Source organism: Anser brachyrhynchus (assembly GCF_964034855.1).
Source record: "Anser brachyrhynchus genome assembly, contig: SCAFFOLD_56, whole genome shotgun sequence".
Classification (NCBI taxonomy): Eukaryota; Metazoa; Chordata; class Aves; order Anseriformes; family Anatidae; genus Anser; species Anser brachyrhynchus.
The window spans coordinates 901264-927670 of record NW_027663703.1 but is presented as its reverse complement, the minus strand read 5'-3'; the positions used below and the strand labels follow the sequence as shown (position 1 = coordinate 927670).

General features: G+C 54.4%; 1 protein-coding gene, 1 long non-coding RNA gene and 1 pseudogene across 3 annotated transcripts in view; all 3 read right to left on the bottom strand.

The window, feature by feature from the left end:
• LOC308186999 overlaps window positions 1-26407 on the bottom strand; it is a 207176-nt gene that overhangs the window by 17424 nt on the left and 163345 nt on the right. The gene's annotated exons all lie outside the window — the stretch shown is intronic.
• LOC308186950 (olfactory receptor 14C36-like) lies at window positions 1229-2302 on the bottom strand (the record flags this gene model as incomplete). Its single annotated transcript, XM_080609100.1, has 1 exon — window positions 1229-2302. The coding sequence occupies exon 1, from the start codon at window positions 2153-2155 to the stop codon at window positions 1229-1231; it is 927 nt and encodes a 308-aa protein (XP_080465226.1). The 5' UTR covers window positions 2156-2302.
• On the bottom strand, window positions 23694-24850 carry LOC308187004 (olfactory receptor 14C36-like; annotated as a pseudogene). The gene has a single exon. The product of its transcript is annotated as an olfactory receptor 14C36-like (transcript).

Sequence of the window (26407 nt, the reverse complement as noted above, 5' to 3'; positions counted from 1 at the left end):
CAGAGAGAGGCATTTGCAATGAACGTGTGCAAGGAGGGTGACAGAAATCTCTTGGGAACACTGGGGGTAATTACTGGAGTTCTGGGGGTAATTACTGGAGTTCTGCACAGAGAAATGTCAGGGCTCTGTGAGGTGCCCACATCTGAGCTGGCCTCACGTACTGCTCATACACACTGGGCTCTTCAGAGACACGGGTCCCTGCCTTGCACACACAGGGGCAGAGACTGCCAGAGACTGGGAGGCGCCTCAGCCCTGCGGTGCATCGCCCTGCTCTGCCCTCCTCTGAGATGCCCCAAGGCACGAGCAATGGGCACAGGGACCTCGGAGGTGCAAGGAAGCACATCTCAGAGCTGCGTTCAGGTCTTGCACTTTGGACTAGATGATCTCTGAAGGTGCATTCCACCGGGCCTGTTCTGTGCTATTCAGGCAGATGCCCCATGGTTGTTACTCTCAGGATGAAGGGACCTGAAGACACTCTGCCCCACTGGTCTTCATGACACCCCTAGGGATAGCTGATGGCCTTTGTGCTCGCTCTTGTTCCTCTCTCCATGTGCGTACGATGTGCCTGCAGATAGCTGCAGCACCAAAGGGTTTCTGTTCCCATGTCTCCCCTGCACCTGGACAGGCCCTGCTCTTCTCCCAGCACATCCTGTGTCCCAGGGAGCATTTGGGACTCTCTTTGAGCACATTCTGATGTGACGGCAACTCCAAAAGATGACGTGTGCCTTCTGGCATGGTCCTTTTAGGAGGGAAATGCTGTGCTGGAGGCCAGCTGTGTCACTCAAGTGCCCACTGCCTGTCCCTGCCCGTGGTCCCAGCACGGCCACACAGCAGCACTGGCACCAAGCTACAGGAGCAGCCAGGCCTTACACCACCAACAGGGCTCAGCAGGAGAGGGTGGCAGTGGCAGGAGAGCAGCTCTGCATGGACCCAGCGCTGGTGCTCCCGGGCTGGACTGCTGGGCCAGACTCTTTTCCCCTCCACCTCTGCACACAGGCACTGTACCTGCAGCTACACAAAAGGCCTCAGAGGAAGGACATAAGAAACAATGTCACTTTATTTGGTTTAAATGGAAAACCAAAATGAAGAATATTATTTCTAAGTGAACAAAATTACTCAGAATATTAGTGGAAAGTACCAACAACACAAGAAAAAAGGGCAGGCATGGCCTATCGTGAGTAACGTTTTCAGGTGTTCTCAGAAGAAGAGAGGCAAGAATGTTTATTGGTTATGAAACACACTTGGTCATCAGTTTCCATATGGCATTCTTGAGCTCCTGGTTCCTCATGCTGTAGATGAGGGGGTTCACTGCTGGAGGCACCACTGCATACAGGACTGCCAGCACCAGGTCCAGGGATGGGGAGGATATGGAGGGGGGCTTCAGTTGGGCAAACATGATGGTGCTCATAAAGAGGGAGACCACAGCCAGGTGAGGGAGGCACGTGGAAAAGGCTTTGTGCCGTCCCTGCTGGGAGGGGATCCTCAGCACGGCCCTGAAGATCTGCACATAGGACAGAGCAATGAAAACAAAGCACCCCCCAAACACAGAAGCAGTAACCACAAGAACTTGAACTTCCCTTAGGTAGGAGTCTGTGCAGGAGAGCTTGAGGATCTGGGGGATTTCACAGAAGAACTGGTTGAGGGAATTGCCACAGCAGAGAGGCAGTGAAAATGTATTGGCAGTGTGCAGCACAGCGTGGAGAAAGCCACTGCCCCAGGCAGCTGCTGCCATGGTGGCACAGGCTCTGGTGCCCAGGAGGGTCCCGTAGTGCAGGGGCTGGCAGATGGCGATGTAGCGGTCGTAGGCCATGATGGTGAGAAGAGATAATTCTGCTGAAATCAAAAAGACTAGCAAAAAGAACTGTGCAGCACATCCTGGGTAGGAAATGGCCCTGGTGTTCCAGAGGAAATTGGCCATGGCTTTGGGGACAGAAGTGGAGATGGAGCCCAGGTCAAGGAGGGCGAGGTTGAGGAGGAAGAAGTACATGGGGGTGTGGAGACGGTGGTCGCAGGCTATGGCAGTGATGATGACCCCGTTGCCCAGGAGGGCAGCGAGGTAGATGCCCAGGAAGAGCGTGAAGTGCAGGAGCTGCAGCTCGCGCATGTCTACGAATGCCAGCAGGAGGAACTCGGTGATGGAGCTGCTGTTACACATTTCTTGCCTCGGAGCAAGGGAGCCTGTCCAAACGAAGGAAAGACTGTGCGAAATTTAATCTAAAATCCATTGCATGTCTCAACAAACACCACACAAACAACATACTGCCTTATGCATTTCAGGATGATGTTCCTGCTGCTCCTTGTCTTTTCTCTGGTTGGTGCTCTGAGGGTGCCACAAGAAGCAGGGGGCTGTGCTGTGGGCTGTGCAGCAGTCAGTCCTGGTCTACAGCAGCAGGTAAAAGGGAACCTGGATTGATCTGAGAAGTCCACAGGCCAGGGACATGTCCCTGCTGCAGGACGTGAGGATAAGGTCAAATAATTCCCTAAGAAACAACAAAGGTGATGTCGGTACCGTCTGTATGCTGAGGTGTGTGAGGTGCCTCAGAGCAGCAGCAACGCTCAGGGATCCTTGAGGAATCTCTAGTACAGACGTTCTTTCTCCATTACCATCCTTCTGCCTCAGCACATGGGCAGGAAAACGAAGCAGATTCTAAAAGTGCACTGCCTTCAGGTCACTTTTGCTGGGCATTTCTGCTGTGCAGTGCCCTGGGGAGGTGTGGGGCTGTGAGCAGCCTGCCCCAGGCAGCAGGCTCTGGGCAGCAGCAGGACCCTGCCCTGCCGTGCCGTGCCGTGCCAGGGGGGCTCCTTCCAGCTGCAGCTTCTCCCCGCAGCCCCTGGGCAGCTCCCCGGTCAGGCTGAGTGCTGAACCTGGCAGGCGGCAGAGGCCCTGCCCCGCCACACAGCCCCTGCGGTACAGCAGGGACCCTGCTCTGCACCACAGCCCTGGGCACCCCTGCCTGCACCCCCAGCTGCACAGCCTGCAGCCGGCCCCAAGACAAGGAGCCCTCGGGCCCTGCACGCTCACCCTGCAGCACACAAGTCCTGCGTGCCCTTCAACTCCAACACCGAGCGTCCTCCTGACAGCTGCCATCGCCTGAGGGCTGTGCCAGCTCCAGGAGAGCCTGGCAGGGTGCGCAGCGGCATTGCCCTGCACCCAGACACTTACCGTGGGGAGGTGGCTGTGAGGATTTCTCCCTCTGCCAGCTCTCCCCTGCCTTTCTATGCCAGGCTGCCCTGAACCTCTCTCCCTCTCCTCTCCTCTCCCCATGCCAGCTGCACGCAGTGCCCCCAGCCCTGCTGCGCCTGGCACAGGAGCTGCTCGTGGGAGGCTGAAGCAGCTTCTCAAGTAGTCCAAGTCTGATGCAAACTGCAAAGCCTCTCCCAGTGTAAACGGTGCCACTGAGGGACATTACTGACAAAGCCTCCCCATGGACTTGTTAGAGCAGAAAAGTGTAGGCAGTGATGACGGGGAGACCAAGGCCCAGGAAAGGTGGCCCTGGTGCTGAGGAAACCTTGATGTGCCCATGAAGTCCAACCGTCGGGCCCCGACCCCAGCCTCTGGGAAGGGAGATCCTGTCCCTCCAGCGCAGTTTAGGGCTCTTTCTGGGTCAGTGCGCAGTGGGTAAGGGCAGTGCCAAGTACAAGGCTACAGGAGGACATCTCCTAGGCTCCTGGAGGGGGATGAGGAGGCATTGAGACCCTAATGCTGTAAGGATGAGGTGTCTCCTCATAGGTCTCACTGACAGAGAAAAGAGCCAGAGCCCAGCAGACAAAGCTGTTGGCTCTGTCAGGGGCTTTCATCTTCCAAAGGATCCTTGACAATAACCGTCACAGGCTGTGCTGTGCTGTTGCGTGTCTGCACCTGTTTCCCTGCAAGACTTAGATATCCACCTTGCTTCCCCACCTTGCTCTCACCTGAGCACCTCCCTGCCTTGACTGATGTCTCTCCATCTGCCCTCAGTAATCCATGAAACACAAAGCCAGGGGCTGATCCTGACACCCTCTGGGTGACGTCTTGCACCACAGTTCTGCTCTTCAAGAAGCATTTCACCTCATACCCCCATCTCACCACCCTGAATCTGAATTTTGTGATGTCCTTTCTTTCCCATGTTCTTTCATACAAAGAGGAAAAACTCCACCATCACTGCAACCACCCCTCGAGCAGTCTCAGCCTACTTCTCTACTGCCCAGAGCCTGCATGACACAGGGCCAAAGAAGCCCAGGTCCCTCAGCCTGGGCCACCCTGCTCCAGAGGTAGCTACAGCAGCACTGAGTTGAGGGGACGATAACCCAAGTGGTCTGGGTGGCCCCCACTGCCTCTAGTGCAGCCCCGTAAGGAGCTGACCTTGCTCCCTCTCAGCATGTCCCACTGGCTCCTATGGTGTCCTCGTAGCACCCACGCCTTCTCCTCAGGGTCCCCCCTCAGCTGCTCACGTCCAGCCCTGCCCTGATGGATGCAGGTATTCTGCCCCACCTGCAGCACTGGCCATGTCTCCTTGCCACCTCCAGGGGGTTTCTGCTGGCTGAAGGCTGGAGATTCCCAAGGTCCCCCTGCCCTGAAGCTCCCTTTTGTCTCCTGGTCATAGTTGGGTGCTGATGGCTCACCCTGATGGTGGTGACTCTCACAAGATAACAGCGTGAGGAGTGTCAGGACTCTACACGCACTAAGGGAGGTACTTGTTTAGTGGAGACCCAGGCAAGAATTACCATGAGAACCATCTCTGAAACACCCAATGACACTACAAAGCAAGCAAAGCCAGGACCAGAGGGAATGTGTGTTGGGCTCTTTGTATGCTAGGATATTTTCTGGGAAAACACATACGTGTACAAACACACGTAAAAAATGGATCCCGTCAGCACGAGGAGCAATGGTTTGAATCCCAAAGAAGGGTAGATTTAGATGAGGTATGAGGAAGAAATTCTTTTCTTATCAGGCTGGTGAGTCCTAGGAAGAGGTTGCCCAGGGAAACTGTGGATGCCCCATCCCAGAAAGTGTTCAAGGGCAGGTTGGATGGGGCTTTGAGGAAGCTGGTCTGGTGGAAGGTGTCCGTGCCCGTGGCAGGAGGGGTGGAATTAGATGACCTTGAGAGTCCCTTCCAAGCCAGTCCATTCTATCAGTCGATGCTCAAACATCAACCATCTCCCTGCACCCCTCCTCTCTGCAGGGAGGGGGACCATATCCCAAAGGAATCCTCCAAGCAGGTCCCTCAGCAGGCCCAAGGCTGCTCACCTCAAGTCCTCTGCTTTGCCTTGTGCAAAAGAAGGGCAATGGAGCTGGTGAAGGCTCAGCAGAAGTGCTGAGACACAAAGCTGGCCAAGCAAATCCAGAGGCAAGGACAAGACACAAACCAGGAGGATTCCTCTTAACAGAAGAGTAGAGCAAGCAGCTGGAAATGGAAGATCTCTTTATAAGAGAATTTTGAGCAAGCAGCTGGAAATGGAATATCTCTTTATATGAGAACTTTCCAAGCTAGAGAAGGAGAAAAGCATATGTGTGGACCTTGAACAAAAAAAGGAAAACTTGCTAAACATGGACAAGAAGCACAGAAAGAAATAAGAACACCAATACTTTTAATTAAAACTTCAAGAATTATTTGGTATTCATTACCTGTGAAGTTTATGAAAGATGCCAGAAATATGTTCTTGGAGGTGAATCTGACCCATTTTGTGTCACTGACAAAGCTGTGAGTCCAAAGAAATAAATAGTGAGTGGTGTCCCAGTGGGCAGGGGAGCAGCGGTGGCTGTGTCACCCAGGTGTCACAGTGGGGCCGTGACACGTCAGCCCAGCTGGGATAAAGCGCCAGGGGTGAGGGCAGGCCCCAGTCGGGACGGAAGCCTCTGGCAGCAGGCAGCAGAGCGCAGAGCAGGGCAGGACAGGGAGGTGAGTGCGCCATGGAGCAGGGGCTGAAGCGGTGTGCGAGGCTGAGCAGGGCCAGAGTCTCGCTGCAGCCTGAGCAGGGGCTGGAGCTCAGCAGATTGGGTGTGTTGGGGAGATCCTTGGGTGCTCCGGGAAGAGGCATGGGTGCTGCAGGGATATGTCTTGGTGTGAAGGGAGGTGCTTGCTTGCCCTGAGCGAGACAGTTGGGTGCTCCAGGAAGGCGCTGGATTCCTTGGAGAGGTGCTTGGCAGGTCCACCAAGATGGGTGGTGTGCCCAGGGAGGTGCTTGCGTGTTATGCCAAGATGCTTTAGGACCTGCAGGGAGATGCCTGAATGACCAGGGCAGAACCTTGGGTGCAGCAGGGTTATGCTTCTGTGCTCTGGGGAGGGAGGTGCTTGTGTGCCCTGGGCATGTCCTTGGGCTCTCTAGGAAGATGCTCCTATTCCCCTAGGAGATACTTGGGTGCCCCAGGAGGTGCTCGAGTACTGCAGCAAGCAGTTTGTCTCCTCCAGGGAGGGTCTCCAGAGACATGCCTGGGTGCCCCCGTGTTGTGCTTTCTTGCTCTAAATCGATGGTTGGGTGCTCTGGGAATGTTCTTGTGTGCCTCCGGGAGAAGACTGTGTGCTCCTGGAAGGTGCTTGGATGCCCTGAGGAGATGCCAGCATGCCCTGGGAAAATGCTTGGGTACCCCAGGGAGATCCTTGGTCTTCAAGGGAGGTGCCTGGGTTCCCCAGAGAGATGTTTGGCTGTCCCCCAGAGATGGATGGTTTCATTACCGTTCAAAGTAATGTTTGTTTGCTTCTGGTTGATGTCTTAGTGAGTCAGGAGGTGAGGGGTTCACAGTGGAAAGTTTTCAGCGCCCCAGTGAGATGCTTGAGTGCTGTGGGGAGGTGCATGGGTCCTTCTGGAAGTTGCTTGTGTTCCCTGGGGAGAAGACTGGTACCTCCGGGATCTAACTGTGTTCCCGTGGAAATGCCTTGGAACTGCAGGGAGATGCTTGGGAACTCTAGGGAGACTTGGATGTCTTGGGTACATCCCTGAATTGTCCCAAGAGATGTTGAGGTTCCCAGGAGACATGTGAGGATGTCCCAGGGAGGTGCAACAAGCTCCTCCCTGGAGAAGCAAAACATTGCCCTGGTTCACACCAACATCTCCCTTAGGCACACAAGCACGTCCTGAGGGTAGCCAGGCTGCTCCATGCAGCACACAGGCATCTCCCTGGAGCACCCAACAGTCTCCCCACACCACCAACCTGTCTTCCTCGCAGGACCCAAGCACCTCCCCAAAGCACATGATCTTTCTCAAGGAGCATTCAGGCACCTCCCTGGAGAAGACAAGCACCTCCCTATTGAAAGCCAAAATCTTCGCTGGGAGCACAAGCATCTTCCTGGAGCACCCTCCACAGCACCAAAGCATCTCCCAGGAGCACCCAAGCACCTCCCTGGAAGAGAACGGCATCAGTGTTGGTACCCAAGAATCTCCACGGGGCATCTTCCTGGAGAAGTCATGCAGCTCCTCACAGCACTCAGGCATCTCACTGGAGCACCAAAGCATCTCCTCAGGGCACCCAAGAACCTCCCCAAATGCTCTAACGTATCCCCAGAGCTCCCAAGGAAGTTCTTTGAGTATCTGAGCATGTCAGATGTCAGTGCATGTCAGTGCACAGTGGGTAAGGGTCTGGGTGGCCCCCGCTGCCCCTAGTGCAGCCCCGTAAGGAGCTGGCCTTGCTCCCTCTCAGCATGTCCCACTGGCTCCTATGGTGTCCTCGTAGCACCCACGCCTTCTCCTCAGGGTCCCCCCTCAGCTGCTCACGTCCAGCCCTGCCCTGATGGATGCAGGTATTCTGCCCCACGTGCAGCACTGGCCACGTCTCCTTGCCACCTGCAGGGGGTTTCTGCTGGCTGAACGCTGGACATTCCCAAGGTCCCCCTGCCCTCAAGCTCCCTTTTGTCTCCTGTTCATGGTTGGGTGCCGATGGCTCACCCTGATGGTGGTGAGTCTCACACGATAACAGCGTGAGCAGTGTCAGGACTCTACACGCACTAAGGGAGGTACTTGTTTAGTGGAATTTCTGACCCACGCAAGAATTACCATGAGAACCATCTCTGAAACACCCAAACACACTACAAAGCAAGCAAAGCCAGGACAAAATGAATGCTGGGCTTGTTCTCTGCTAGAGTATATTCTGGGAAAACATATACCTGTACAGACACACGGACAAAATGGATCCCTCCAGCAGCTGGACTTGGACCCTCTGTCTAGCCAGGAGCTTGCCCCACAGTCCCCTCCCATTTCCTAAACTCACAAACGGTAACGAGTCTCCTGTTCAGAATCACTGAGCCTTTGATGCTGGGAGGCAGCAAGCTCCCACCATTTATCTGCCTCCTCCTCCTGTTGATTTTGATCAGGAGTTCCTTTCTCATTCGTGCCAGCCTCCTGCCACTTGGCTTACTTCCCGTTTGTCAGGTTGGACCGTTCATGAGCTTGACAAGGAGATGATAGACCAAGGAGGGAGCAATGGTTTGAATCTTTAGGAAGGGTACATTTAGATGAGGTATGAGGAAGAAATTCTCTTCTTATCAGGCTGGTGAGTCCTAGGAAGAGGTTTACCAGGGAAACTGTGGATGCCCCATCCCAGAAAGTGTTCAAGGGCAGGTTGGATGGGGCTTTGAGCAAGCTGGTCTGGTGGAAGGTGTCCCTGCCCATACCAGGGAGGTTGGAATTAGATGACCTGGAATGTCCCTTCCAAGCCAGTCCATTCTATCAGTCGATGCTCAAACATCAACCATCTCCCTGCACCCCTCCTCTCTGCAGGGAGGGGTGCCATATCCCAAAGGAATCCTCCAAGCAGGTCCCTCAGCAGGCCCAAGGCTGCTCACCTCAAGTCCTCTGCTTTGCCTTGTGCTAAAGAAGGGCAATGGAGCTGGTGAATGCTCAGCAGAAGTGCTGAGACACAAAACTGGCCAAGCAAACCCAGACACAAGGACAAGACACAAACCAGGAGGATTCCTCTTAACAGAAGAGTAGAGCAAGCAGCTGGAAATAGAAGATCTCTTTTTATGAGAGCTTTCCAAACTAGAGAAGGAGAAAGACATATGTTTGGACCTTTAAGAAGAAAAGGAAAACTTGCTAAACATGGACAAGAAGGAAAGAAAGAAATAAGAACACCAACACTTTTGATTAAAACTTCAAGAATTATTTGGTATTCATTACCTGTGAGGTTTATGGAAGATGCCGGCAATATTTTTCTTGGAGGTGAATCTGACCCATTTTGTGTCACTGACAAAGCTGTGAGTCCAAAGAAATAAATATTGAGTGGTGCCCAGTGGGCAGGGGGGCAGCGGTGGCTGTGTCACCCAGGTGTCACAATGGGCAGGGGGCAGCAGTGGCTGTGTCACCCAGGTGTCACAGTGGGGCCGTGACACGGCAGCCCAGCTGGGCTAAAGGGCCAGGGGTGAGGGCAGGCCCCAGTCGGGATGGAAGCCCCTGGCAACAGGCAGCAGAGGGCAGAGCAGGGCAGGACAGGGAGGTGAGTGCGCCATGGAGCAGGGGCTGAAGCGGTGTGCGAGGCTGAGCAGGGCCAGAGTCCCGCTGCAGCCTGAGCAGGGGCTGGAGCTCAGCAGCTGCTCGAGCAGGGGCTGGCTTTGAGCAGTCCTACAGCACAACGGGAACCAAGTGTCTCCTGCACAAACGGTGTTTCAGGCCTTCAGCCCCAGCGGTGACAGGAAGGATTTTGGGTGTCCTGGGAAGATGCTTGGATGTCTTGGGGAGATCTTTGGGTGTTCCGGGAAGAGGCACGGGTGCTCCAACGCTATGTTTTGGTGTCAAGGAAGGTGCTTGTTTGTACCAAGGATGTGATGGGTGACACAGGGTGATGCTTGGGTGTCCTGAGGATCTACGTGGTGCCCCAGGGAGAAGATAGGGTACTCCAGAGAGGTCTTGGCATGCTTCAGAGAGGTGCTTTTTGAACCATTAAGATGCAGAAAGATCTTAAAGATTGCGTGCTCCAGAGAGATCCTTGTGTGTCCAGGGAGAAAGTCAGGTGCTGCAGGGAGCTGCTTGGGTGCTCCCGGTTGGTGCCTCCTTTTCTCTGGAGGTGCTGGGGTGCCCTGGACAGATACCGGAGAGCTCCAGCGAGTGCTGTGTGCTCCGTAAAGCTGCTTGCTTTCTCTGGGGAGATGCCTGAGTGCCCCAGGAAGTTGCTTGGGTTCTCCAGAATGGTACTTGGATGTCGTGGGGCATTCTTGGAGGTACTTGGCTTCCCTGGGAGTATGGTAGTGTGTGCTGTGGAGAGAGTTGGGTGCTCCCAGGATGTTTTTGGGTGTCGCCAGGGGATGAGGGAGTAGCCCTGTAGATTCTTTGGTGTCCCACAGAGGTGGTTGGGTATTGAAAGGAGAAACCTTGGTGAGCAGGAGGGCAGCGGTGGCTGTGTGATCGAGGTGTCCCAGTGGGCAGGAGGCAGCGGTGGCTGTGTCACCCAGGTGTCACAGTGGGCAGGGGGCAGCGGTGGCTGTGTCACCCAGGTGTCCCAGTGGGGCCGTGACACGGCAGCCCAGCTCGGAGAGAGGGCCAGGGGTGCGGGCAGGCCCCAGTCGGGACGTAAGCCCCTGGCAGCAGATCTGAGGGCGGAGCAGGGCAGGACAGGGAGGTGAGTGCGCGATGGAGCAGGGGCTGAAGCGCAGTGTGAGCCTGAATGGCCCAGGAAACTTGAAGGATGTGCTGGTGAGTGCAGAGGAGATGCTTGTGTGCTCCCCTGAGATGCCTGGGTGCCTCAGGAGATGCTTTCTTGCTCCATGGAGATTCTTTGCTATCCCAAGAATATTCTGGCTGCTCCCCAGGCTTCTTAGCTGCTCTATCCAGATGCTCCCTGGGTGTGCAGGGAGATGCTTGGTTTCTGCAAGAAGACACCTGGGTGATGCAGGGAGTTTCCTGACTGTCCCAGGAGGATGGACTGGTGATCCTGAAAGTTTCTTGGTGGCTGCAGAGAAAGGCTTGAGTGCTATCTGGGGATGCTTGTGTACCCTAGGAGATATGCTTGTGTGCCCGAGGGAGAGGTTTGTTTGATCCAGGGCAAAGCTCTGTTTCTCCAGGGAGGATTTTGGGTGCTCCATGGAGATGGTTGGGTGCTTTCTGTGTGATGCTTGGCTCCAGGGAGATGCTGGAGGGCTGTGGGGAGATGCTTGGTTCCTGCACGTTGGTGTTTGTGTCCCCTGGGGGATGCCCGGGTGCCCACGGGGACATACTTAAATGACTGTGGCAGGTGCTTGTGCACCCCATGCAAGCTCTTGGGTGCTAAGGGAGGTGCTTCCCATGTCCAGTGAGAAGTTTGTGTGCCCCAGGTGGTGGTATGGAGCCCTGGGGAGATGGTTGAATTCTCCACTCAGATGCAGGAGTGTGCTGGGGAGATTCTTAGGTACTGCCATGAGGTGCTTGGGTGTTCCAGGGAGGTGCTTGTGTGCTGCAGGGAGATGCTTGGGTGACTGGGGAGAACTTTGGGTGCTCCCGGGAGGTGTTTGTGTGTCCCAGGGATATGCTTATTTGCCCTGAGGAGATACTTGTGTGCCCTGGGAACATCGTTGGGCTCTCTAGGAAGATGCTCCTCTTCCCCTAGGGGACACTTGGATGCCCCAAGAGGTGCTTGGGTACTGCAGAGTGCCGCTTGCATTCTCAAGGGCTATGCCTGAGTGCTCCAAGTGTGTTGTGCTGTGCCTTAGGGATGTGCTTGGGTGCCCCTGTGAGAGGTCTGTGTGCACCTGGGGGTACATGTGGCCCCGAGGCAGGTGCTTGTGGTCCCCAAGGATGTGCTTGGGTCCCCCAGGTGGTGCTTGGGTGCCATGGGAAAATGCTTCCCCAGGGAGATGCTTGTGTACCCGGGGAGATGTTGGCTGACCCAGGCCCACGGATAGTTTCTCCAGAGAGGTGCTTCATTGCTGGAGGGAGATTCCTGGGTGCTCAGAAGACGTTCAGGGGTGACCTATGCAGATGCTTGAGCACCCACGAGTGATGCTACTGTTCCCCAGGCAGGTGCTTGGCTCTTCCAAGGAGATGCTTGGCTTCTCTCTTTAGGTCTGTGGGTGGTTCAAAGTAATGCTTGTCTGCCTTTGGGCGGTGTTGGAGTGCATCAGGAGGTGAGAGGTTTAGACAGTGCAAATTCTCTGTGCTCCAGTGAGGTGCGTGAGAGCCGTGGGGAGGTGCCTGTGTCCTCCAAAAAGAAGCTTGGGTTCCCTGGGGAGAATGTTTGTTGCCTCAGGGACAGAGCTGTGTTCTTGGGAGTTTCTTTGGAGCTCCAGGGAAAGGCTTGGGTGCTCCAGGGTGATCCTTGGGTTTCTTGGGGAAATCCTTGGCATGTCCTGAACAATGTTGGAGTTCGCAGGGGCCAGGGAGTTCCTTCCGTGTCCAGTAAGATGCTTGGTTTGTCCCGCAGGATGCTTCTGTTCCCTTGGGAGATGCCCGCTCTCCACAGAGAGATGCTTTGATGGTGAGTGTGATGCTTGGCTACTGGCATGAGATGCTTGTGATCCCCATGGACGTGCTTGTGTTTCCAAGGGAGGTGCTTGGGCTGCCCAGGAAGATCTTGGCGTTTCCTGAGAGGTGGTACTCAGTGGATGCTCGTTGGTGCTGCTGGAGAGACTCAGGAAGATGCCTGGGTTCTCTGGGGTGGTGCTTGGTTCCTCAGGAATATCCCTGGCTACCTGAGGATACGCTTCGCTCCTCCTATGGAATGCTTGGGTCCCTAAAATGTTCATGCTTGTGTGCCCTGCAATGATGCTTAAAGAAACGGCTGCAGGGAGCTCCAAATGTTTCCATTGGTGTTCCAAAGCAATGTGCCTGGGGAGGAACTGTGTAGCTCCAGGGAGAGGCTTGAGTGCTGTGCAGAGATGCTTGGTTCCTCCAGAAGGATGCTTCTGTTCCCTAGGGAGATGCTTGTTTTCCCAAGAGAGGTGCTTTGATGGAAAGTGTGCTTTTTGGCTACTGAAATACTGAGATGCTTTTGTTCTCCGAGGATACACCAGAGATGCCTGCGTTACCGAGGAAGATCTCTGTGTTCCCTGAAAGATGGACTCAATGGGTACTCAGTGGAGATGCCGGGGTGACACAGGAAAATGCTTGGATTCTCAAAGGATCTCCTTGGTTGCCCCAGGAAGATTCCAGGGTGCTCCAGGGAGGTTCCTGAGTAACCTGGGAAGGGCCTGATGTGCCCAGGGAAATCCTTGTCTCCTCCAAGGTTCTTCAGGGCTGATCCAGGGAGTTTGCCCCGGGGGCATTCGTTGGAGCTCCAATGGAATGCTTGGCTTCCTGGAATTTTTTTTTCCAAGTTGCTTCAGTGGTTCAGAAAGATGCTGTTGTTCCCAGGATATATTTGAGGGTCCTCCAGGGAGGTCCATCCAAGGTCTTCCCTGGACAAACCGTGGGGAGATGATCAGGAGGTGCTTGGTTTTCCTGGGGATATGCTCAGGTGCCCAAAGAGGTGCTTGTGTTCCCCGAGAGGTGCTTGGGTGCTCCAGGGCAGGAGCCTGGCTCTTAAAGATTGCATGCTCCAGGGAGATCCTTGTGTGTCCAGGGAGACAGTCAGGTGCTGCAGGGAGCTGCTTGGGTGCTCCTGGTTGGTGCCTTCTTTTCCCCAGAGGTGCTGGGGTGCGCTGGACTGATCTTGGAGTGCTCCAGTGAGTGCATTTGTTCCTCAGTAAATCTGCTTGCATTCTCTGGGGAGATGGTTGAGAGGTATTCGGGTGCTTGAAGGATGTACCTTGGTTCCCTGGGGAGATGCTTAAGTACTCTTGGTATTTTCTTGACTTTTCTAAACAACCCTTTAGTGGTCTGGGACAATTTTTCAGTGCATCCGCAGTGAGATGCTTGAGTACTAGAAGGAGATGCCTGGGTCCACAAGGAAAATGCTGATGTTCCCTGGGGTGCCCACGGGGACATACTTGAATGACCTAAGGAGAGTCTTGTGCACCCCATGGAAGCTGTTGGGTGCCAAGGGAGGTGCTTCCCATCTCCAGTGAGATGTCTGTGTGCCCCAGGTGGTGGTATGGAGCCCTGGGGAGATGCTTGGGTTCTCCACTCAGATGTAGGAGTGTGGGTCTGAGATTCCTGGGTACTGCCATGAGGTGCTTGAGTGTTCCAGGGAGGTGCTTGGCTTCCCTGGGGAGATTTTTGGATAATACAAAGAGAGGCTTTGGTGTTCCAGTGAGGTGTTTAGGTGCCCTAAGGATATGCTTGAGAGCATCTCCTTCGTATACCAAACACCTCCCTGGGCAACCAGATCAACACCTGTAGGTGCCCAAGGATCTGCAAAGGCCACCCAAGAATATCTTTCAAGCAGCCAAGAATCTCCCTCCAGCAATGAAGCACCTCTCTGGAGAAACCACACATCGCCCTGGGTAAGCCAAACATCTCCCTGGGTACACAAGTATCTCCCTGGAGAATCCAAGCACCTTCCTGGAGCACCCAAGGAGTTCCTCAGGGTCTGTAAGCTTTTTCTCATGGTACACAAGCACCTCCTGGGACAACCAAGCACCTTGCTTGGGACCGGAATCACCTGCTTGTGAGTCAGAATTTCATCCAGAGTCACCCTAGAATCTCACAGGGGCAACCAAGCAGCTCTCTAAGGGACTCAGCAGCACAAGTGGAGCACTCCAGCACCTCCCTGCACCACACAAACTGCTCTCTGCAGTACCCAACCACCTCCTGAGGCTTCCGAGTGTCCTCTCAGAGGAACTGAACAGCTTCCTAGAGAGCCCAAGAATACTCCCAGGTCAAACAAGTTTCTCCCCAGAGCACATAAACATATCCCTGAGGCACACAAACACCTCTCTGGAGCATCCAAATTCTCCCCAGGTCACCCAAGCATCTCCCTGCGACACAGAAGTACCTCCCTGGAACACTCAAGCACCTCATGGCAGTACCCAAGGGTCTCCCCACCGCACTCCCACATCTGAGTGGAGAACCCAAGCATGTCCCCAGGGCTCCAAAACACCACCTGGGGCACACAAATATCTCACTGGAGATGGGAAGCACCTCCCTTGGCACCCAAGAGCTTCCATGTGGTACACAAGCACCTAGAAGGGTCATAATATGTCCCCGTGGGCACCCACGCATCGTGACAGGGCACATAAGCACCTCCTTGGAGATATCAGGCACCTACCTAGAGCATTCAAGAATCTACCCTAAATAAGAAGAATATCCTTCAAGCACCCAAGCATCTCCATACTTCTATCTAATACCTTCTTGGAAGACCCAAGCACCTCTCTGTGGAAGAGTAGCATCAACCGTGGGCACCCAAGCATCTCCATGGGGCACCCAAGAAAATCCTTGCAGGACCCAAGCATCTCCACACAGCAATGAAGTACCTCCTTGGAGAAACCTGACAAGCATCTCCCTGGGGAACACAAGCACTTTCCTGGAGGACCCAAGGATCCCCCTGGAATCCCCAAGCATTTTTCCAGGGCACGCTAGCATCTCCTTGCTTGACCCAGACAACCTTCCTTGAGCGCATGAGAATCTCTCTGGAGCACCCAAGCATCTCCACAAAGCATCCATGCACTTTTGTGGGACACCCAGGTTCCTCCCATTGATGACAAAGCCTGTCCCTGGGGTGTGCAAGCAATCCCTTATGAACCCAAGAAATTCCCAGATCGCACAAGCATCTCCCAGAGGCATCCAAGTACATTCTGAGAACACCCAAGCATCTATCTGGAGCAATAACGCACTCACTGTGGCACCCAGGCGTGTCCCTGGAGCACCCAGACATGCCCCCGGGGCACCCAGGCATCTCCTTTGAGCATTGTAACATCTCCCCAGGACACACAAGCACCTCCTGGTACAAACAAAGATTGCCCTGGACACCCAAGTCTTGACACGGAACTCAGAACCGTCTCCCCAGGATACACAAGCACCTCAAGGGATAGCCGAGATCCCCCATGGGGACCTCCAGCCCCTCCCCATGGTTCACTAAAACCTCCCTGGGGTACACAGATATGTCTCTGGGAACCGAAAGCATCTCCACAGAGCATCCAAGGCTTTCTCTGGAGCACTAGGAACCTCCCTGGGGTATAAAAGCATTACAGGGGCACCCAAGAACCTCCATAAGGCACATCTGTCCCCAGGCAGAGCTCCAGGCACTCCAGCTGCTCATTGACAGGGAGGGCGATGCCCCCTCCTCGTGTCCTTAGCCTGTCCTTCCTAAAGAGTCCGTGTACCTTCCATTCCAACACGCCAGTCATGGGAGGCACCCCCCCACGTCTCCTCAGTGCCAGAGGTCATTTCATAGCAGCGGGCACAGATGGGGCTGAGGGACTCAGTGCGTTCTTCTTGCCTTAGTCTTTGCCAAAAAGCTCCCTCTCCTCTGAGCTCAGGGATATGGGAGAGAACCAGAAAATGGAAAGAAATTGTCGGTTGAGGTAAAAACTGTTGAAGAGGACAGAAAAGGAAGGGAGAATAATAACAACGGAATTGTACCAAGCAAGGACAGCCAGCAGCATCCTGGGCTGTGTGAGCCGGGAAAGGCCAGGGGATACAGGGAAGGGACGATCCGGAAGACGGCATCCAGATTTTGGGTCCCCAGGACAGGAGGGATGTCAGCAAGCTGCAGCGGGTTTGGCACAGGGCCCCCAAGATGCTCTGGAGCACTCTGCCTGTGAGGAGAGGCTGAGGGTGCTGGGCTTGTCCAGCCTGGAGAAGGGCAGGACGAGGGGGACCTCCTCTGGCTGTAGCTCTGAGGGGGTTGTGGAGGATGCAGAGCCAGGATCTTCAGCTGGGTTCAGGGTGGGAGGACAAAAGACAACAGCTGTGAAGCTGAAAGAGGAGAGCTTCAGGCTGGAGAGAAGGCAAAAAGCCTTTTCACCATGAGCTCAGCCAGGCGTCACCTGGAGGCTGTGCAGTCTCCATCTTTGCTGGTTTTGCAAAATGCAACAGGATCATGCCTTGAACAGCCTGTTCTGGCTGTGCTTGTGACAACTTGGGCTGCAGGCCTCCTGAGGTCCCTGCCAACATGCCTTGTGGTCCTTTGACCTCAGGCCCAATTTCTGCTGGCGACAGAGGAGATGCTGTGGGGCCTGAATCCTCCTGTGCTGTAGGGGACCATCTAAAGCCAGGCAGGTGAACTCCGTCTCTTCACCTGTCTGAAGGGAATGCATACTCTGTCCTGGCCCTAAAGGACAGCTGAGCATCGTTTCTACTTTTGCCACACTTTCCTTTCACCTGGAAAAATGAATATTGCATGCAGGTTCATGGCCCTGATTTCCTCCATCTGTGCAGCGAGGTCAAAATCTCAGTGTTATTTACTTTTCTGCAAAGACTGTGAATTGTCATGGACCTTGCATGGGCAGATAAGATTTGGGGGGGCAAGGAGGGGGCGGGTCACAGGGCTTTGTACAAGATGCAGAATGATCTTTTTTAATGGTGTTGGCCTAACAATACTAGAAATGTTTTGAAATGTCAATAAAAATTAAAAAAAAATAAATAAAACAAAACTAAACAGAAATAAAGGCAAACTTCTAAAGCATTGATAGTTTATGATTGATGCACATTTCCGCTTTTACGATTTTTGTGATTTTGTTTTCCTTTGTTTTAATAGTTAATAATGGCCAGTGTTGATGATCCGAGACACGCTGCCCAGCCTCCACTTGCAGCTCCTGAGGGCCTCCGGTCTCCCACAGGTCCTCTTGACAGCTCCCAGCCCCAGTACAGAGGGGCCTCTGAACCTAGCAAGGTCTGCCTGGAAGGGTGAACAAACTATTCCAACATAGGAAAGAAAATAAAAATAAATACATAAAATTTAAAAAAGAGCGCATGTTCATCACCTCAAACACTCTGTCTGAAACAGTTCTTGTATGGCCATCCCTTGTGGAAGGTGACCGTCATTAGCTGCAGCTTGCACTGGGCACACAGCTGAGGAGAGTGTTTTACTGAACTGCATCACACTTACCTTTGGTTGGTTTTCAATGGGGAGCAATCCTTCTGTGCCTGCGTGCAGGCAGTTCTGTGGGGAAAAGGTCTGGGAGTTGGTGCAAAGGAGCTGTAACATGCAGCTGCAGCCCCGACTGGAGAAGTCTGATGGGAGGAGAAGTGCTGCAAGTCCCAGGTGGCTCCTGAGAGAAATGGTGGGGCTGGGGAGGTGAGGAGCAAGGTTGCCCACAGACTGTCTGGCCTCAAGGGACTGCTTTTCCAAGCTGACCAGGCCTCCTTAGGAGACCCTCTGGGTCAACAGCAAAGGGAGAGGGCAGGGAATTGAAATACATCAAGAAAGAATCCAACCTGAAGGGAAAACTCTCTTGTTATCAACTGTTCATTGAAATCTGCCTCATTCGCTACCCTCCCGAAATCTCCCCACTTAGATGTACAAGCCCTGAAGCCTTGAAGGAACTGCTGGGCAGAAAGAGGGCACAGGAGGGCTCTCTGCATTGTACTGAGCCCCAGGGTGTATTTGGTGCTGAGTCCGTGGACCTCTGGTCCTGAGAGGAGATAGCGCCGGGCGCACAAGAAGGGAAGGCCAGAAGAAATGCTGAAGTTTCTGGGAGTGTTAATTGGTCCCACTGGGGGCCATTACCACCACAGCTCCCCCACGGACCTGTTAGAGAAGGAAATGGGAGGCAGTGACGACAGGCAGGCAAAGGCAAAGTAAAGGTGGCCCTGATGCCGAGCAAAACCTTCATGTGTTTTATCAAAGCAAACACCAAGGCCTGACACCCAGCTCTGGGAAGAGAGCTTCTGTCCCTCACTCTGCTCTTCAAGGGGCAGTGGGATCTGGGCTGTGTGATGGCAGCTAAAGGACAACAGTACAACACCAGTGCACAGGGCTGCAGGGAGGCCACATGGTTTCAGTGCCAGGAGCACAGTGTGTCGTCTCCTGGGTCCCAGTGGCAGAGACAACAGTCAGAGCCAAGGGGACAAAGACCTCTGCTCTGTCAGGGCCTTCCAGCCCTGTCAGTGCCCTTGGACGTCTCCCCACAGGTTGTCCTATCCTGCCCCATGCCTGAACCATTTTCCCTGCAGCCTGGGGACATCCAACCTGCTTCCCCACCGCAGCATCTCCCTACCCATACTAGGAACTGCTTGTGCTCACTGTCTTTGACTTGAAACACAAAGCCATGGGCTGATCCAGGCTCCCTGGCAGTCACCACAGCACTGCCCTTGGAGTGCCATTTCTTTCTGCTCATCACCATTTTGGACCTCCAAAACAGCAGATTGTGGTGGCTTTCCTTTCTCACGTTCTTTCTCCCTACCCAAAATGGGCCATCATCTCTGAAAGCAGATTTCCAGCTCTCAGGAGCTCCTACAAGAGTGCCCTGAGCCTGAGCTTCACCAGGCCTAGGAAGCGCAGGGCTCTCAGCCTCCACACGCATGACCCCTAGCCCTGTCTTGGCACACCTCCTGTGAACCCTCTCCATTCCTCACTATTCCTTCAGAAAAGGAGCCTCATACTGGGAATGACTCTTCCAGTTAGGGCCACACCAGTGTGGAGTCATGGAAGATGAGAAGTGCCTTGCCTGGGTGGACACACTCCTGCTAGTGCAGCCCAGTGTGGACATGACCATATCCGTGTTTAGCACTGCCGGCTCATATGGCATCCCTGGTTGTGCCCAGGCTCTTTTCCTCCTGGTTGCTCTTCCTGCAGTCCGGTCCAAGCCTGCTGTCATGTATGGAGCTGTTCTGCCCCTGATGCAGAGCATCACAAGGTGGGAAGGAGAGGCTCTCTTCTCCTTGGAAAATGCAATGACATTTATTCACCAAATCCAAGAGTTTCACAAGAAACTGCCCATTCTGGAATGTACCGCAACGGAACCTAGTCATGGAGGTCATCTTCAAGCATGTAGAGGATATGTTGATCAGGAGTAGACAGCATGGATTCCCCAAGGAGAAATCACGCTTAACCAACCTGATAGCCTTCTATGATGAGTCGACTAGCTGGGCAGATGAGGGGGGAGCAGTGAATGTGGTGTTCCTTGATTTCAGAAAGGCTTTTGACACTGTTTCCCATAACATCCTCATAGACAAGCTCAGGAAGCATGGCCTACCTGAGTGGACAGTGAGGTGGACTGATAATTGGGTGGATGGCAGAGCTCGGAGGGTTGTGCTCAGTGGTGTGGAGTCTAGTTGGAGGCCTGTAGCTGCTGGTGTCCCCCAGGGGTCAGTACTGGGTCCAGTCTTGTTCAGCTTATTCACCAATGACCTCCTTTTTTTTGGCTCTATATCAGGATCTGCCTTTGTCCCAGCAGCTGCGGTGCCTTGCAAGGGGCTGGGGCTGTGGTGGCCATGCCCGAGCTCTGCAGCAGCCTGTGGCAAGGCAACCGTGAGCGTGGTTGCCACGAGCCCTGCCTGCCCTCCTCCTGCCACGCTCCGTCAGGCGGCTGCAGCAGAGGGGACCCACAGCCAGCCCCTGGCTGCGCTCTGCCACCCGCCTCTCCAGTGCCATCCTTGCTGCCTTGGGGTGCTCTGTGACGCGCTGGGTGACCTCACAAGGCCTGCCGGCCAGCACATCTCCTGCGGGGCAACCAGGCCACACAGCGGCAGGGACCTCACCACCGCCCTTCCAGCCTCCTCCCCTCCCCTCGGCCACGGCCTTGTCTCTGCTGGCAGGAGCGGCCTTGGGAGGCGCTTCCTGGCCTCCCCTCGATAGCAAGCTGAAAGGAAAACTGGTCTCTTCCTTGACAGAACAATGGCATCAAATTTGAAAATCTTCATTGGCAGATAGGTGAAACATTTACTAGGTTTTGTTAGACAGAAGGAAGTTTAGAAACTTTCATCCCTGATGTTAGCTTACTCACTAATTAGTCAGCTTTATCTATAAGAGCCTCCAGACTTGTATCTCAGAATGAGGGCAAGCTGACCCATGCCTAGAGGATGTGTCAGTAGATTAGGCGAGGAACTCATGCTATGCGTATATCCTTGGATGTGTAAGCAACTAAGCTTTGTATGCATGCCTAAGATGAAAGAAGAAGAGAAGAAAGATTTAGATGGCTTGAGCATGGGCAAGAACTGGATTCAACTAACGAACATAGTGAGGAAGACTACCGATGACCACCAGAGACCCCTGAAAGACCACCAGTGGAAACAAATGTGCATGGGTCAGAGACATTTACTGATTTTAATGAGTTACAGGAAATAGTATGAATATGTTTTGGGGAAATCTGATTAACATGTATGTTTTGATTGTATATAACCCCTATAGCTCAAACAGTTCTGTAAGCACACTAGGTGGAGTGATCCCCACTAAGTCCAGCACCTCAATGAAAGAACGCCTGCTTTCTAAAACTCCAAATTGAGTCTTAGAGAGTTCCTTTGACTGGCTTTTACAGTATCACCCTCGCCTCCTGCCACCTGATGCCCACTCATGCTCCTGGCACAAACGTGGCCCCGCACCAACACCACCGCTCGTGCTGCCTTTGCCTCCTTACCCTGTCCTCTCCCTCGACTCCTTGTCTCTGCCAGGCCCCACGTTCCACACCCAAATTCATCCCTTTGTTCTCACCACCCTCTCCCCTGCCCAGCAGGATGGCAGAGCCAGGGCAGGACATGGGAGAGTTAGGCCCTGTAGTGCCCATGCAGAACGCTTGTGGCAAAGTGGGAGCTGAGACTGGGCTCTGTGGTGCAGGGGAGGCCCCATGCAGAAAAGATGAGGTTAAACAGCAACTTTGCAGGGGGGGTCTCCAGCTTGGTTTGGCACGGGAGGCTTCTGGCCACAAAGGGGCAATGGATGGGTCAGCCACAACTTCTCTGGGCAACCTGTTCCATTGACCACCACCCCCAAAGGAAAGAATGTCTTCCTTATATCTAATTTTAAAGTACCCTCTTTTAGTTTTAAAACATTACCTAAAGGCCCCTTTAGGTACTGGAAGGCTGCTATAGGGCCTCTCCAGGCTGAAGAGAACCAGCTTTCTCAGCCAGTCTTCATTGAAAAGGTGCCCCAGCCCCTCTGTCATGTTTTTGGCCTCTTCTAGACTCCTTCGAATACTTCCATGTCCTTCTTGAGTTCGGGGCCCCAGAGCTGAATGCAGTAATCCAGGAGGGGTCTCCCGAGAGCGGAGTGGAAGGACAGAATCACCTCTCTCAAGCTTTGGGCCAAACTTCTTTGATGCAGCCCAGAATACAGCTGGCTTTCTGGGCTGCAAACTCACATTGCTGGCACAGTTTGAGCTTCTCATCCACCAACACCCCAGGTCCTTCTCCTCAGAGCTGCTCTCTAGCCATTCTCCACCCAGCCGGTAGTTGTGCTTGCGATTGCCCCAATCCAGCTGCAGGACCTTGCACTTGGCCTTTGGGAACCTCATGAGGTTCTCACAGGAAAATCTCTCAAGCCTGTCCAGGTCCACCTGCATATCATCCCTTCCCTCCAGTGTATCCACTGCACCACCCAGCTTGGTGTCATCAGCATACTCGCTCAGATTGCACTCAATCACACTGTCCGTGTCACTGACAAAGTGTTAAAACAGTGCTGGTCCCAATACTGGCCCCTGAGGAACACCACTCTTTACTGACCTCCACTTGGACATTGAGCTGTAGACTCCAGCTCCTTGAGGGTGACCATCCAGCCACTTCCTTACCCACCAGGTGATCCATCCATCACATGCATGTCTCTCCAATTGAGAGACAAGGATATGGTGTGGGACAGCGTCAAATGATTTGCACAAGTCAAGGTTCATGACGTGAGTTGCTCTTCCCCTCTCCACCAATGCTGTAAGCCCATCGTAGAAGGCCACCAGATTTGTCAGGCACGATCTAGTGAAGCCATGTTGGCTGTCACCAAGAGCCTCCAGTTTGCTGTCGCCACCAGTCCAGAAGGCAGGGTAGCGTGATATGTCAGAGAGAGGCATTTGCAATGAACGTGTGCAAGGAGGGTGACAGAAATCTCATGGGAACACTGGGGGTAATTACTGGAGTTCTGCACAGAGAAATGTCAGGGCTCTGTGAGGTGCCCACATCTGAGCTGGCCTCACGTACTGCTCATACACACTGGGCTCTTCAGAGACACGGGTCCCTGCCTTGCACACACAGGGGCAGTGCACTGCACACTTGCAGGGTCCCTCTGGCTCCTGCAGCCGCTGCCAGAGGCTGGGAGGCACCTCAGCCCTGCGGTGCATCGCCCTGCCCTGCCCTCCTCTGAGATGCCCCAAGGCATGAGGAATGGGCACAGGGACCTCGGAGGTGCAAGGAAGCACATCTCAGAGCTGCGTTCAGGTCTTGCACTTTGGACTAGATGATCTCTGAAGGTGCATTCCACCGGGCCTGTTCTGTGCTATTCAGGCAGATGCCCCGTGGTTGTTACTCTCAGGATGAAGGGACCTGAAGACACTCTGCCCCACTGGTCTTCATGACACCCCTAGGGATAGCTGATGGCCTTTGTGCTCGCTCTTGTTCCTCTCTCCATGTGCGTACGATGTGCCTGCAGGTAGCAGCAGCACCAAAGGGTTTCTGTTCCCATGTCTCCCTTGGGGGAGGCCAGCTGTGTCACCCAAGTGCCCAATGCCTGTCCCTGCCTGCGGTCCCAGCATGGCCACACAGCAGTACTGGCACCAAGCTGCAGGAGCAGCCAGGCCTTACACCGCCAGCAGGGCTCAGCAGGAGAGGGTGGCAGTGGCAGGAGAGCAGCTCTGCATGGACCCAGTGCTGGTGCTCCCGGGCTGGACTGCTGGGCCACGACTCTTTTTCCCTCCACCTATGCACACAGGAACTGTCCGTGCAGCTACAGTAAAGGCCCTGGAGGAACGATATAAGAAAAAAATGTTACTTTATTTGGTTTAAATGGAAAACCACAATGAAGAATATTATTTCTAAGTGAACAAAATTACTCAGAATATTAGTGGAAAGTACCAGCAACACAAGAAAAAAGGGCAGGCATGGCCTATCGTGAGTAACGTTTTCAGGTGTTCTCAGAAGAAGAGAGGCAAGAATGTTTATTGGTTATGAAAAACACCTGGTCATCAGTGTCCGTATGGCATTCTTGAGCTCCTGGTTCCTCATGCTGTAGATGAGGGGGTTCACTGCTGGAGGCACCACTGCATACAGGACTGCCAGCACCAGGTCCAGGGATGGGGAGGATATGGAGGGGGGCTTCAGTTGGGCAAACATGATGGTGCTCATAAAGAGGGAGACCACAGCCAGGTGAGGGAGGCACGTGGAAAAGGCTTTGTGCCGTCCCTGCTGGGACGGGATCTTCAGCACGGCCCTGAAGATCTGCACATATGATAGAGCAATGAAAATAAAACAACTACCAAATAGAAAAGCAGTAACCACAAGAACATGAACTTCCCTTAGGTAGGAGTCTGAGCAGGAGAGCTTGAGGATCTGGGGGATTTCACAGAAGAACTGGTTGAGGGAATTGCCATTGCAGAGAGGCAGTGAAAATGTATTGGCAGTGTGCAGCACAGCGTGGAGAAAGCCACTGCCCCAGGCAGCTGCTGCCATGGTGGCACAGGCTCTGGTGCCCAGGAGGGTCCCGTAGTGCAGGGGCTGGCAGATGGCGATGTAGCGGTCGTAGGCCATGATGGTGAGAAGAGATAATTCTGCTGAAATCAAAAAGACTAGCAAAAAGACCTGTACAGCACATCCTGGGTAGGAAATGGCCCTCGTGTCCCAGAGGAAATTGGCCATGGCTTTGGGGACAGAAGTGGAGATGGAGCCCAGGTCGAGGAGGGCGGGTTGAGGAGGAAGAAGTACATGGGGGTGTGGAGGCGGTGGTCGCAGGCTACGACTGTGATGATGACCCCGTTGCCCAGGAGTGCAGCCAGGTAGATGCCCAGGAAGAGCGCGAAGTGCAGGAGCTGCAGCTCCCGCGTGTCTGCGAATGCCAGGAGGAGGAACTCGGTGATGGAGCTGCTGTTACACATTTCTTGCCTCGGAGAAAGGGAGCCTGTCCAAACGAAGGAAAGACTGTGGAAATTTAATGCAAAATCCATTGCTTGTCTCAACATACACCACACAAAAAACATACTGCCTTATGCATTTCAGGACGATCTTTCTGCCGCTCCTTGTCTTTTCTCTGGTTGGTGCTCTGACAATGCCACAAGAAGCAGGGGGCTGTGCTGTGGGCTGTGCAGCAGTCAGTCCTGGTCTACAGCAGCAGGTAAAAGGGAACCTGGATTGATCTGAGAAGTCCACAGGCCAGGGACAAGTCCCTGCTGCAGGACATGAGGGGAAGGTCAAATAATTCCCTAAGAAACAACAAAGGTGATATCAGTACCGTCTGTATGCTGAGGTGTGTGAGGTGCCTCAGAGCAGCAGCAATGCTCAAGGAGCCTTAGTCTCTAGTACAGATGTTCCTACTCCATTACCATCCTTCTGCCTCAGCACATGGGCAGGAAAACGAAGCAAATTCTAAAAGTGCACTGCCTTCAGGTAGCTCCTGGTGGGCAGTTCTGCTGTGCAGTGCCCTGGGGAGGTGTGGGGCTGTGAGCAGCCTGCCCCAGGCAGCAGGCTCTGGGCAGCAGCAGGACCCTGCCCTGCCGTGCTGTGCCGTGCCGTGCCGGGGGGGCTCCTTCCAGCCGCAGCTTCTCCCCGCAGCCCCTGGGCAGCTCCCCGGGCAGGCTGAGTGCTGAGCCTGGCAGGCGGCAGAGGCCCTGCCCCGCCACACAGCCCCTGGGGCACAGCAGGGACCCTGCTCTGCACCACAGCCCTGGGCACCCCTGCCTGCACCCCCGGCTGCACAGCCTGCAGCCGGCCCCAAGACAAGGAGCCCTCGGGCCCTGCATGCTGACCGTGCAGCACACAAGCCCTGCGTGCCCTTCAACTCCAACACCGAGCGTCCTCCTGACAGCTGCCATCGCCTGAGGGCTGTGCCAGCTCCAGGAGAGCCTGGCAGGGTGCGCAGCGGCATTGCCCTGCACCCAGACACTTACCGAGGGGAGGTGGCTGTGAGGATTTCTCCCTCTGCCAGCTCTCCCCTGCCTTTCTATGCCAGGCTGCCCTGAACCTCTCTCCCCCTCCTCTCCTCTCCCCATGCCAGCTGCATGCAGTGCCCCCAGCCCTGCTGCGCCTGGCACAGGAGCTGCTCGTGGGTGGCTGACGCAGCTTCTCAAGTAGTCCAAGTCTGATGCAAACTGCAAAGCCTCTCCCAGTGTTAACGGTGCCACTGAGGGACATTACTGACAAAGCCTCCCCATGGACTTGTTAGTGCAGAAAAGTGCAGGCAGTGATGACGGGGAGACCAAGGCCCAGGAAAGGTGGCCCTGATGCCCAGTGCACAGTGGGTAAGAGTCTGGGTGGCCCCCGCTGCCCCTAGTGCAGCCCCGTAAGGAGCTGGCCTTGCTCCCTCTCAGCATGTCCCACTGGCTCCTATGGTGTCCTCGTAGCACCCACGCCTTCTCCTCAGGGTCCCCCCTCAGCTGCTCACGTCCAGCCCTGCCCTGATGGATGCAGGTATTCTGCCCCACGTGCAGCACTGGCCACTTCTCCTTGCCACCTGCAGGGGGTTTCTGCTGGCTGAAGGCTGGACATTCCCAAGGTCCCCCTGCCCTGAAGCTCCCTTTTGTCTCCTGTTCATGGTTGGGTGCCGATGGCTCACCCTGATGGTGGTGACTCTCACAAGATAACA